Source organism: Prunus mume, linkage group LG6 (genome assembly GCF_029339155.1).
Source record: "Prunus mume cultivar Tortuosa linkage group LG6, ASM2933915v1, whole genome shotgun sequence".
NCBI lineage: Eukaryota > Viridiplantae > Streptophyta > Magnoliopsida > Rosales > Rosaceae > Prunus > Prunus mume.
In genome coordinates this window covers 18359129-18372487 of record NC_142703.1, presented here as the reverse complement: position 1 = coordinate 18372487, position 13359 = coordinate 18359129, and the positions used below count along the sequence as shown (strand labels likewise).

Sequence of the window (13359 nt, the reverse complement as noted above, 5' to 3'; positions counted from 1 at the left end):
AGAAGAGAAGCTTAGGACAAAAATACACAAATTAAAAAGTAGAGGAAAATAATAGAATATGCTTATATGGTGGATATTGCAGGAAACCCAGACCTTCCATGCTCAAAGGGATGAGAGAGACAGCCACAGAGGTTGAAGTTAGATAGAAGGAAGAAAAAAAAAAGGAGAGAGATGGTGGGAGAGGATATGGGGGGGTTTAAGAGAGGGTTTTAGGTCCACCAACTGGTGGTTAGAGATTGAGCTCCTTAACCAAACACTTGAGCATCACCAGCCAAAGAAAGAATTAAGCATAGCAAATTGTAGAAGAAGAAGAAGAAGCAAATAACAGCAAAGTCAAGTACCCAACAACTTTTCCCCAACTGGGTTTCAAGCAAAAAACTAAGAAAAGCAAAGAAACCCACCAAAGCCCCAAAAGGAGAATCCATATCTGGAAAAAGAAACAAACCCACATACTGTGAAAAGAGAAAGTCATCATTTTTCTTGAGTGACTCAGTGAAACACTTTCTCTGTGTGTGTTTTTTTCTGTGTGCGTGTGAGTCTCACGTGGGGTTTGATTCAGTGATGGGTGGAGAATATCTATGATTGCAAAAAAAAAAACAGAGCAAAAGTGAAAAATTCATAGCTCTCATCTCACTTATTTTCTCACACAGAAAAGATATTGTTTTTTCCTTTTTGTGGGTTTTTATTGTTGTTAAATAATAGAGTTGTTGTTGTTGGTGTTCTTGGGATCGGAAAGTGTTTGGTTCTGAGAGGATTGTGTTCTAGCGATCGGGTGATGTTCTCTAAGACTTTTCTGTTCCCCACACAACCCACAACTGTTACCAGTTTCCAGGTATTTTTTTATTCTTCTATTTTTTTTTCCTGACTTTATCTTCAATATTATCTTTTAGCTGCTCTCTCTCTCTCTCTCTCTCTCTCTCTCTCTCTCTCTGTGTCTCAGTCATGAATTTTTCTGTTTTTCTTTTTGTTTTATGGTTTCTCTCTTTCTATTTGTTAAGATGATGATCCGTTATAATTAGTCTGCCTTCCTTGTTGCTGTTTTATTTTTTCCTTTTTTCTCGCCTTGTTGCTAGTCTAAAAATCTTGTTTTTCATTTGAATTTATCTTTATCTTTTCCTTCTCTGAACATGGTTTTCTCTTAGAATTTAATTTTCCCTTCTCTGGGGAATTCTGATTCTGTTTGCATGGCGCTTCTGGGTAGTTATTACTTATTTTTTACTTGAATAATTCAGTTATTGGAAAAAATAGTGGATATAAATAATTTTTCTTCCTTCTAAGAGGTTCTTTGTACAAAGAGAGTTTCTCCCAATGGATGTTGGTCCAAAAGTCAATCCTTTGCCAGGCACCTAACAAGTTCATATGTCAGCATACAAAGACTGGTTTTTGGATGATTAATTCTCCTATACGTTGGGGCATTAGTTACCTGTATTATCTATAATTATAAGTTTCTGTTTGTGGTAATAGAATTTGCAATCAATTCCTATATCTCCGAAGTGTTTTGCTTTGGTGAGTTGATTTTCTTCTGTGAGGATTGCTTGGAATCCCAACAGATAATTTTCTGTAACTTGAGTAGTTTTCCTTTAAGTGCATAAGCTTATACTGGTGAGAGTAAGAATTGATGATTCACAATTAAATTCCTGTAAGTTTATTAGTTTTCGACTATGCTACGGATTAGTAATGATGGAAGTTGTACTGATTTATTTTCAGTGTTGGGGATGACTGTAATCTGACTCAAATAACTGGGGAATAAGGAGCAGAGAAAAGTATGTCAACTTATTATACTGGTTCGAATAATCAGAAAGATGCCACGCCAATGCTCTATTTAAGGGAACCTTTGCCTAGTTCATATCCAGAAGCACCTGTTCTTCCTGGTAACATGATGATGTATATGAACTCTGGGTCATACTCGGATGCATTGGCTGGAAGTTCTCAGCAGCAAAACAACTGCATTGACGTAGTCTCCTCCGTGGGGGCTTCAGATAACAATTCACAGCAGCAGGATGTTTTATCGCATCTCGGTGGCTCCCGTGTTGGAGAGCAGGGATTCAGTCCATGGAGGGAGGGTAGAAATGAGATGCTAGTTACGCACCCCATGGGTGGTTCTGCAGCTATTCTTCATGGCGGACAGAACTTGCAAGGTCAGGGATTATCCCTCAGTCTCAGTACACAAATACCATCAGGAATGCAAATGCCTTCTATCCCATACCGTAATCCCAATATGGGTTTTGCTTCATTCTTAAGTCCAAATCCATCAATCTCAAGTGAGGGTGACTGCAGGAATGGCGCTTTTAGAGATGAACAGCCAAGGAATGTTGAATATTTGCAATCTGGTTTTCCTGGAGGCAATCCAGATTCAAGTAAAGGGGATTTGTCTCCATATGGGATGTCGAGTATTGCAAGAGCCATTCCCAATAACAAATACCTCAAAGCAGCACAACAACTACTTGATGAAGTTGTCAATGTCCAGAAAGCACTGAAGCAGCATGATAGGGAGAAGAACCAAAGCACGCATGAGCATCGAGATGATGGATCAAAGAATGAGCTCGAAAGTGGAGTATCTTCAAACCCTCAAGACACAGCCAGTAACTCACAATGTGAGCTTTCACATGCTGAGAAACAAGAGTTGCAAAGCAAGTTGACGAAGCTTCTGTCTATGTTAGATGAGGTATGAACAATGCACTTTAGTTTTATGTCTCTTACAAGACAGACCCAAAAAAGAAAACTCTCTTTATGAGGTAATTATATGTTCAATCTTGCTCATCTGGTCGTAATGTTTACCACCATAAAATCAAGGCTTGGTTGCACTTTTTGCTAGATTGACATTATCCAATCATCTTTGTTCTTTCTAAGCAGTTATGATTGATTTGTTTGCAGTTTTGTTCAGTGGATGACCACATCACCTGCTTTTATCACTTATGTGTGATTTGTGCTCGTGATATTATGTAATAAGTTTATTGTTAGTATTATAAGTAATCATTACGTTTATGATCAAAGGTCATAACTGGGGGCTAATTTGAAACGATGTGTTAGAAAACAATGAAAGAAAGAGATACTAGTGAGCATTGTTTTATTGGATGAGATTGCTTTTAGTTTTTCATGCCAAATTTCCCTGTATCAAATAGATTCTAGAAAACTGATTAGTGTGTGTAAAGGTATTTGGTGTCTTCATTTGTTCAACCATGAAGATAAAATAACAAAGAAACAAAAGGAAAGGGACAAGCAAAACCAAAAAAATCTATAATGATTTAGTTGCCAAACATATGTTAATATCTGATTGTTCCAACTGATAATGACAGATTAAATCAACGTTTTTGTAAATATTTGATTGAATAATAATGATTTTACTACTCTTCTTACTGGTTTTAAGAGGCTTGTTCTTTCGGTTCAGACATACTGTAATTAAGAAGAAGCTTCAAGAATTTTGAAAGTTTCAAGTATAAAATTTCTTTTTTGACTGCTTACTTTTATGTCTGAAGGAAATGTTGCACAGGCAATTATTGAATCACCTGGAGCCTTGCATGTAGGCTTTTTAGATGATATGTTGAGAAGCATTGCATCGTATCAATTATTTCTACTGCTTTCACCATGAATACCAATTGTTGATGGCTTGTATGATATGTATTTACTAGTAATTTTACAAAGAACATGGGATGTGTGAAGTAAAATTGACCTTAATGAAATTATTAAGATAACTGGCTCTCCTTGTATACTTGCCAATATGTCCTTAATGTCCCCATATGCTTATGTACTCTGATGGAACATCAAGGTAATCCTCCTATGTAGACATTTGACACTAGTACTTTATGTTTTTCTATGAAGAGAAAATAACATAAGGTGCAGAATTGTCCTTGGGTATCATTGTTAATTGTTGATGTGGGTGAAGAGGGAAAACCCTTTGGTTGGAGCCAAAGTTTCCATAGTCACTGAATTGCTCATGATAAGATTTCTTGTATTCTGGTCTATTAATTTAGGGGATTTACATCACGAGCAGCTTTAGTTACTTAAAAATTTGTACAACAATATCTTCTTTGAGGGCTTTTTTAGAAGTTTCTGGTTGTGTTTGCTTGTCTCTTGGGGACCTTTGTCTGGTATTGGGAAAGAATATTATTCTGTGGGGCTGTCTAAATTCTAAAAGGTTATTTGCTCAATATTAGGTGTTTTTAGGAACAAGAAATGATTATTCTGTTGTTTTATAGTCTGATAGGAAGCCGTGGTTCTTTGCATTATTCTGTACATAATACTTTAGTCTACCTATTCTATATATTGGTATGGTATGAAACAAAGAATCTGTTTCACATTTGATAACTTTAATTTATTTACGCCTAAAACTTCCAAGAGCTTCTTTCTTTTTGGGCTCCCTAATGCACTACTAACTGCTCTATTTGATAGTTGATTGTCACTGACCTTTCTTGCTGTCAAATTGTACCTTCATCTCTAGCTTTACATATAAACTACATGACAAAGGTTCCCCTTACTGAAAAGGTTGCACTAGATCAATGACATCTCTGCACTATTAAACCCTCTTTTAATTTGAATTTCAATGATATTGGGAAATTTTGAATTCTCTGTTCCTTCCTATATGTGATCGCTTAAAAAAAAAAAAATCCTTTTCAACTCTGGGTTTATAACTTCACTTCTCTTTCTGTTCTTTTTTTTATAAAATGTTGTGAATCCATTGTTATCCGAAAGTAGAAACTTATTTAATTACATGGCTCTTCAATTCATTTATACCTATATGATATGCCAATTATTTGTGGTGTTATTTTGATCACTTAAATGTACAAGTTCCAGTATTTCTGAAAGGTCAAAAAGTATACATGACTATGTTTTCATTTACACCAGTATACTGGAGCTCCTCTTTTTCCCATGAGGCGTAATGATCTTTATCTTACAATAACAGGTTGATAGAAGGTACAAGCACTATTACCATCAGATGCAAATTGTGGTATCATCATTTGATGTGATAGCGGGATGTGGGGCAGCTAAACCATACACAGCAGTTGCCCTCCAGACTATTTCACGCCACTTTCGATGCTTACGTGATGCAATCACAGGGCAGATACGAGCAACCCGTAAAAGCCTTGGGGAGGAAGGTGCATCAGGAAGCATTAAAGGAGTCGGAATATCTCGCCTCCGTTATGTGGACCAGCAACTCAGGCAGCAGAGGGCCCTTCAGCAACTTGGTATGATGCAACAGCATGCATGGAGGCCACAAAGAGGTTTGCCAGAAAGCTCTGTTTCGATTCTGCGAGCATGGCTGTTTGAGCATTTCCTTCATCCGTAAATCCTCTGACTTCAAACTTTTTCTCAAACTATTGTTTTTGGGAGATATCAGAGTCCTTGACTTAATTTAATGTCTAACTATTGATATTTTCCAGCTATCCGAAGGATTCTGATAAGATCATGCTAGCAAGGCAGACAGGCTTGACTAGAAGTCAGGTAATGGGGAAGTAATCGTATTTTATATATAGCATTTGGCTAGGTGCACCATGTGCATATGTGACAGGAATAGGATATTTTTCCTATTTTGACTTTGATACATATAAATCTGTTGAATTAGGACATGGAATGTGTTGATTCTTAAAGGGATACATAGTTAGGAAAACTGTGGAGCTGAGTAGTTGGTAGGGGTACTTGCAGAGTATTACGAAAGAAAAAGCAAAAGAATGTTGTCTACATTAAGGAGGAAAATATAGCCAGTTCCTTGCTAGAAATATGAACTTTACTGCAGCAGTTACTTTATTGTTACTTTTCAAAGTTGATGGGTATGGTATTGCTATAACAAGTTATTCAAATAAACTTAATATTGTTTTATTTGAATAAAAAATTAGCATTTACAGATAATACATCAGTTACTGAGTACAAATGTCTTCATTTTAATTCGATGCAACTTGAGATCTCAAAGTTCATGTACTCTTTCATTGTGGCACAGGTCTCAAACTGGTTTATAAATGCACGGGTGCGTCTCTGGAAGCCCATGGTCGAGGAGATGTACAAAGAAGAGGCTGGTGATGCGGAAATGGACTCCAATTCTTCATCTGAGAATGCACCTCAAACGAAAAAAAGTGACATGAGGACCATGGAAGATGGAGTAGAAGATATGCAGCCTAGTGCTAGTTCGACATGCACTGAGAGATGCAGCACTGGACAATTTATGGACTCCAAATCCGACCATTTCCATGATGTGGAAATGGCTGGATCCACTGGGTCTGCCAGTTTCCAAAATGGGACTCGTCGCGAAGCTGAAGCTCAGTACGGGCTGGTGAAGCTTAGAGAGGGGCAAAGGGCTGGTATGGATGATTGTAGCCTCTTTTCTGATCCAAATGTTCACTCTGATAGGAGCAGTGAGAGGTTTATGGAAGCAGCTGATGCATACCACATGCCAGAGTTGGGGAGATTTGGAAGCGGAAGCGGGGTGTCTCTGACATTGGGGTTGCAGCATTGTGATGGTGGTAGCCTGCCCATCTCTACTGGAACTCATCACAGTTTTGTTGCCATGAGAGGGGATGATTTATACAATCCTGCAGCTTCTTCTGTAGGATCTGAGACAGCAGATTTTGAATGCATGGATTCTGGGAACCAGCAAGCACAGATTCGGTTCCTCCCATCTTTTACGCGATTTCGTCGTGTGAAGATGCTTCTTTGCATATCCACATTGCTTATTTTCAACCTATTCTTAGGGGGAGAAACAACAGACATTGATAGGCTTTGGACTGCGCGATTAGGAACATTCGTCTTTGCTTGCAAATGGTGAAAAGAAACATTGTACTCCTCCAGACATGAAAACATACTAGTACAGTTGTATTATATGAAGAAATTGATTGAAAGATCAGCATATTTGTAAAGATAAGATACATATTTCTTTTTTGGTTTAATATGTGGAAGGGAAAAAAATGTACAATCAGTGCCAACTGTGGTAATGGTATTGAAGAAAAACATTTATATTATAGTTTGCAATAAAGCTTCCTGACAAATTGTCTTGACTGTTATTTCAACGTTGCCTGGTCAATTTCTCAAGAGCAACAAAGCCAACAAGAGCCCTTCTTTTGGCCCGGCATTGCTGTTTGCTAGATACTTCTGTGCATGATGTACAAGTGCTTGGGAGGAAGTTATTGGTATCCTAAGTTTTTAAAATAAATATTAGAACTACTTTATTTGAAAGGGATATGATTGGCATTTAACTCTCTTTGGTTGACAGAGATGGTTCTCTTATCTAAAGTATATAGATAGATATTGGCAGTCTTTCACATGAAAGATATTTGCTTTTACAAGGGAGTTTTAAGGTTTGCTAAATTATGGCTTGGCCTATAGGCTATATGTCTTCTATCTTCCTCTTCCTTTTCTTACGCTTTTAAGCAAATCGGGGGAAGATTTAGCAAAACCATTTCAGCATTCTAAAACTGGCAGTTTTCTTTTGCTTTCAAGGCCTTTGAAGTCCTTACTCTGGAATGCTCATATTTATAATTATTTTAGAAGTATTTTGTAGCTTAATCCCTGAGAACTTGTCAAAATACTAAAAAACACTTCACATATTTTTCTCTATGCTAACAAGCTCTAACGAGCATTCGGATCAGCTACAACATGCATTTTTTACAACTTCCCATTCTGCAGATTCATTTACAAAAGAAAGAGAAGCCAAGCACAGCTGTTGCTTACCTACCGTCAGCATTGTTCAAAATGGCCTACAGAGTTACTGGTATCCTTGACCTAAGTTTTAAAAGATGAGTATGAAGCTTAGTGGTCATGACAAAAAGTGAGATTATTTACGTTTTCCCCAAAGCCTTAGGCCTGCCTTGATGGTTTTACCTGAGCAAACAAAATAAAAAAAAAAAAAAAAAAGTCAAATCTTTATATCTTCCTGAAAATTTAATGAAAATATGATGAATGCACAAACCTTTTCCGCAAAACTTTTATATCTTCCTGCAACAATCGACTTTCCAAGAACATATCACCACATTCATTGACATCAACAGTCTTCATATAAAAATCTTGGTCTCCACAGCTCTCGTTCCACTCGAACCACATTCTTGAAATCAATTCCTTCCTACAGCAGATAAAGTGGTCTTCCTCTTCAGGCGAATCAGCAGCAACCAATCTATAGACATAGACTTTCTTCTTTTGTCCTGGTCGAAATGCACGGCCTACTGCCTGGCGAGTTACTGAAGGGTTAAGTTGAACATCCATAATTAGGATTCGAGAAGCCCCCACTAGAGAGATTCCTTCCCCACAAGCTTTAATGGAGCAAGGAAGATTTTAGCATCAGCTGAAATGTTAAAGCGTTCCACAGACTGTTCCCTATGCTTAGAATTTGAATCACCTGTGATCAAGAAAATTTCCTTGTTTAGACTCCAGTCCTTTACCTTCACTGCTAATCTCTCCATAAGTTTCAGAGGCGTAATATACTGGCTGAAAACCAGCAGCTTCTCACCAGTTGATTCACATAGGCCTAGTATACTAAGAAAGAATTTAGCTTTTACTCCATCTCTCAAATTTATATTTTCTATAAGTTTATCCATCTCCTTATTATCAATTTCAGAGCCTTTTCCTCCTGTTGACGAATATTTGTCTGTAAGAGATTTCAACTCTGGATGCATATACACAAGACTCCCCACAGAAGCTTTCTTGAAGTAATCCAATTTGTTCAACTTTTTCGCTTCAAGTTTCTGTCTTGAACTAAGATTAAGTACAACGGTGAAATCCACAAGTCCCGGAAGTTCGTCCAGAGAATCTCCTTTGTAATAATGCAGGACCTTCCTGGTCATTTCTCGAAGATCTTGTATGACAGCCACTTTCCTTCTAAAATCTTCATCTTTCTGGAGAGTGTGTTCTATTAAGTCAAACAGAGCTAAATTTGTACCAGTTTTCGATTGTTTCCTCACACCTGATATCTGCACTCTGCTCATTATCCGATTAACAACAGCCCTGGAATTATCCAATTTCAGAAACTTGGGACGAACAAGATTTAAAATATTGAAAACTTCTTTCACATGGTTTTGATACAGGGTTCCTGAGAGGACAACTTTTAGAGGTGTTTGGACTCGTGCAAGGGACTGAAGCATATTTGTATCCTCATTCCTTGGAGTGTGACCTTCATCTAAAATAAGAATGCGAGGGACCTTCAACAGAATTTCTTGACAATCAACCGATGTCCTACTGGTCCCATTGTCACACATTATAGTAGAGAACTGTTGATACCCTAAAAAAAGGATGCTCTTCTGCTCTACCCATTGTTTTAAAATATCCAACTGCTGAGACCGGTTATCTGCTTTGGAAGTGTAAAAATCATGCAACGGAATGTCCTCCACCTGCCATATCTTGAACTCTTTCTTCCATGTAGCCAGAATGCCTTTAGGTAGAACAATCAGTGGTCTAGCATGGGGGAACCTAGCTAGGAAACTCTGCACAAAACTTATAATCAGAAAAGTCTTTCCAGAGCCAGGGGCATGAGCCAAAATGCAACCGCCTGGATTATCTGTCAGCAAGTTGCTAGAAAGAAAATTAAAGCCCTCCACCTGATGTGGTTTCATTTGATTTCTATGCCTTGGATGGGCATAAATTTCTGTTGCTATTAAATAATCCTTAGTAGACTTCGGTCCAACTGAGAAACTCTGAGTTGACTCGGTAGTGTTGGCATTCCGTGACTCATACATGTAAGTTCGTTTAGTCCTTTTGGCCTGATTGTGAGGAAACAAGGATGAAGGATCACAAGTGAAAAATATGCACGATAATAAATTAACAGAAAAAGGCATCCCATCTTCTGACATGATCCAATCAGAGATACCACTAGATGACAGAAAATAATAACCAAGGAACAAAAGATGGATAATTAAGTGTCAAATATTTTTCCATGACAAAAGATCATAAGTTAAAGAAAAGACTGAGTAATAGCCATCCAAGGCATGAAATGAAACATAGCACCCTAGATAATTATTTCTTGTTGAAGAATGCAAAAGTATCACATCTGAAACTTGACAAAACATAATACAATATGTAAGTGAGTGGTTCCACCTCTAATAACACCGAGGCCTTTGCATAAAAGTTAAAAAAACACCCAGGCCTTTTGTGATAAAACGCCACACCTTCTAGGCTATGCACGTGGTTAAGTTGGGGACAATATCGGTGTTGGTAGTAGGAATGTAAAAATACCACTTTGGAACAACAACAAAAATGATGCAGATAGTTAATGATTAAACAACACATGTTCCACCTCAAAGCTAGATAGTCCAGAGTTTTTCAAATATATCCAACATTTAATTTCAGAAACAAGTAAATGAACCTCTCACGAGTAGTTTACTAGTTCATTCATGTGAAACTTTATATAATGACATAAGTTGCACAAAAGAAGAAAAAAGCATGAATACCTTACTATATTGGAATTCAAACATAGTTTCAATTCCTTGTTGAACAACTCCACAGATACGACAAACTAATCCAAGATCATCCTTCTGGATGAAAAAGTGATCACATTCTTCCCCACATACACCAGATGTTTCATCAGCTGAAGGATCAACAGCAATATCCTAGAAGAAGCAGCGAGCATAAATTTGATATAATTTGAAAAAGAAAAGTACCATCATGGAAAGTTTGGTACAAAATCAATTATCAAAATTTTGGTATGCTCTGAGCTATCTGATGCAGATACCTTGGAACATTCTGTTGCCATTGCCATCTCCTTCCATATTTCTGCTAGATCATCTTCGTCAATATCATTTTTCTGATACTGTTCTTTAATCTGGAAAGTGTCGTGATTACCTTCCCCAACCACCTTATCATGTTCATATTCTCCAATAACATGATCGGGCTTATCTGTCCGAACATCCATGTTACCAGCCAGAACTCCTACCTCTGTGCTTGGAGCTATGCACCCCTTGTTAATCTCTTGATAATTAGTTTTCCAATTACATTCCTCTTTTTCAGAAGATATTTGATTCTCTTTTCCAATCACCATAAGGTATGCTGCACCAACATTGATCTCTTTATCCATCCCAGTATCAATTTTACGGAACAGAGTTTCCAACTCTTCTGTCTGAGCTTTGCTCTCTGCATGATCCTGAAACAGTAAAATATGATGACCATGGCAATCAATGTGCATATAGGACAAGAAGGAAAATGGTACAGTAAGTTCTAGACCAATCACCATATTTTCTGCTGCATCTTCAGCTATCTCAATATCGACTTTTTCGGACAAAGTTTCCAACTTTTCTGTCTGATCTTTGCTCTCTACACAATCCTGAGCCAGTAAAGTATGATGACCATGCCAGCCAATATGCATATAGGATAAACAATGAAAACGATTTAAAAAACGAGTTATACGTCAATCACCATATTGTCTTCAAAACCAACATCTATATCTTTATCTATCCAAATATCAACTTTTCCAGACACAGTTTTCAACTCTTCTCTCTCATCTTTGCTCTTTAAACAATCCTGAAACATAATATGATGACCATGAAAACCAATATGCATATAGGATAACAGGGAAAACAATTTGAACATTGAATTCTAGACCAATCACCATATTGTATGCTGCACCAACATTTACATCTTTATCTATCCAAATATCGAAATCTCTAAGCAGAGTTTCCAACTCACTACTCTGATATTTGCCCTCTAAAGAATCCTGAAACAGAATATGATGATCAGTCCATCGCTGAAATTTTAGGCAAGGTACATTAATATTTCAAATGCAGGGAAAGAACATACCGTCATGTTCTTCTTTAGCAATCTTCCAACGGGCTCCAATACAACCTTCTGATTTAGATGGACTGGCCTCCTACTTCCATTTTCTTCATCATCAGAACTCAGGACAATGACAGGCGGTGCTCGTGCTGTAATATTGTTCCGAGTTTCATCTTCCAAATTCTTGATATGTTGATCATGGTCTGGAGGATGCTCTAACACAAGCTTCTGATACAGATGAAGTGGCCTCCTACTTCCATTGTCTTCATCATCCGAACTAAGGACAAAAACAGGCGGTCCTACTTCTGTACTGTTGTTTGAACTCTCATCCTCTATATCAATGACATGTTGATGACGTTCCATAGGAGACTGCAGCACAACCTTCTGATTCCATTACTCTTCCAACACTTCAAAGTTAATGCTAAGTGATAAACAATCAAATTTTTTTCGAATTCATCACATAATCATTGTCTCAGAACATGCCAACATTAATCTTAAAAGAGATCCCACCAGAAAAAAAGTAAACTAAACATACTAAAGCTCTGTTTTTGGGGTAACAGTAAAATATTAACAAAAGAAAAACTGTGAAATGTCAACAATCCATCAATCTGGAGCCCCTAAAACTCGTATTAGTTCCACTGGGTGGCTTTCTGATCCAACCCAGAAAGCTTTCAGGCGTCATTGATTAGGTGGAAAGATAAAAAGTACCCATTACTTAATGAAGGTTTCTCTTGTAAAACGTTATTGTAAACCAAAAAAAAAAGAAGATCTTGCTTGTAGAAACACACTTAAAACAGCAAAAGACAACAATGAATGAAGAGAGGAAGAATCAAAGATATTAGTGTGTTTTTTCTATCTTTTTTTAAGAAAAAAGAGCAAGCAACTGAATGTTAAATCATAAAAGGAAATTTCTGAAGCAAAAAGGACGAGGAAAAAGACTGAACTTTACCTCTGAAACTCGGGTAGAACTCACCTGGGAAATCAATTTCTGGTCCCACACACAGCTCACTATGCACTAAAATCAGTTTCAACAAATAAGCTTAAAGAAAGTGTAAAACACCAAACAGTTCATTATTCTGTAATGCAAGCAAAAGATGAGCCTAGTTTTTCTTGGAAAACAAGAGGCAGAGAGAGAAAAGATGGGTTGTTCTAGCATGCACTGAATGTATATGGATAGGTGTTAGAAATGGCTTCTGCTCAAAAATCTTCTTCGAGTGTTTGTGTGGGGAGAGTGGGAAAAATGGGAAAAGGTACCGTACACACAAAGTTACAGGCTCTGCTTTCCTCCACTCTTCTTTCTGTATTTTCTCGGTACGGATTCCCAAGTTAAATAGTGGCATTCTCTGTCTGAATCCGGAGAGCCAAAAATTATAAGGCAAAACGGAACTTTCGGTCTCAGTAGTTTATCATTTTTATCACTAAGATCTCTGTAGTTTTAATTTGGTCATTTTTACTATATGGTTTTAATTTGAAGCAATTTAAGGATAATCCACAATTTCAGTTTCAGTTATTTGTGGAGAGACAACTCAGTCTACGAATTATTAAAAAGTTAAGGGAGTTTCACTAAAACACCGAAAATGTGAGCTGAAATTATAAAAAAATCCAATACCCAAAACACTTTATAAACACACCCAAAATCCATTATTACACACACTCAAAACCCATTTATAAATACACCCA

General features: G+C 37.2%; 2 protein-coding genes across 2 annotated transcripts; one reads left to right on the top strand and one right to left on the bottom strand.

The window, feature by feature from the left end:
• LOC103335703 (BEL1-like homeodomain protein 7) lies at nt 1–6989 on the top strand. The gene is given in 6 exon segments (XM_008238730.3): nt 1–832; nt 1708–2665; nt 4901–5280; nt 5379–5439; nt 5933–6589; nt 6591–6989. Coding segments are annotated over 5 exon segments (2040 nt in total). The 5' UTR covers nt 1–832; nt 1708–1765; the 3' UTR covers nt 6633–6989.
• A 453-nt stretch (nt 6990–7442) lies between these two features.
• LOC103335759 (protein CHROMATIN REMODELING 35-like) lies at nt 7443–13028 on the bottom strand. Its single transcript, XM_089053913.1, is given in 10 exon segments — nt 7443–7806; nt 7895–8243; nt 8246–9398; nt 9513–9674; nt 10362–10520; nt 10643–11050; nt 11138–11230; nt 11314–11427; nt 11516–11620; nt 11704–13028. Coding segments are annotated over 10 exon segments (2886 nt in total). The 5' UTR covers nt 12043–13028; the 3' UTR covers nt 7443–7802.
• Nucleotides 13029–13359: the final 331 nt, after the last annotated feature.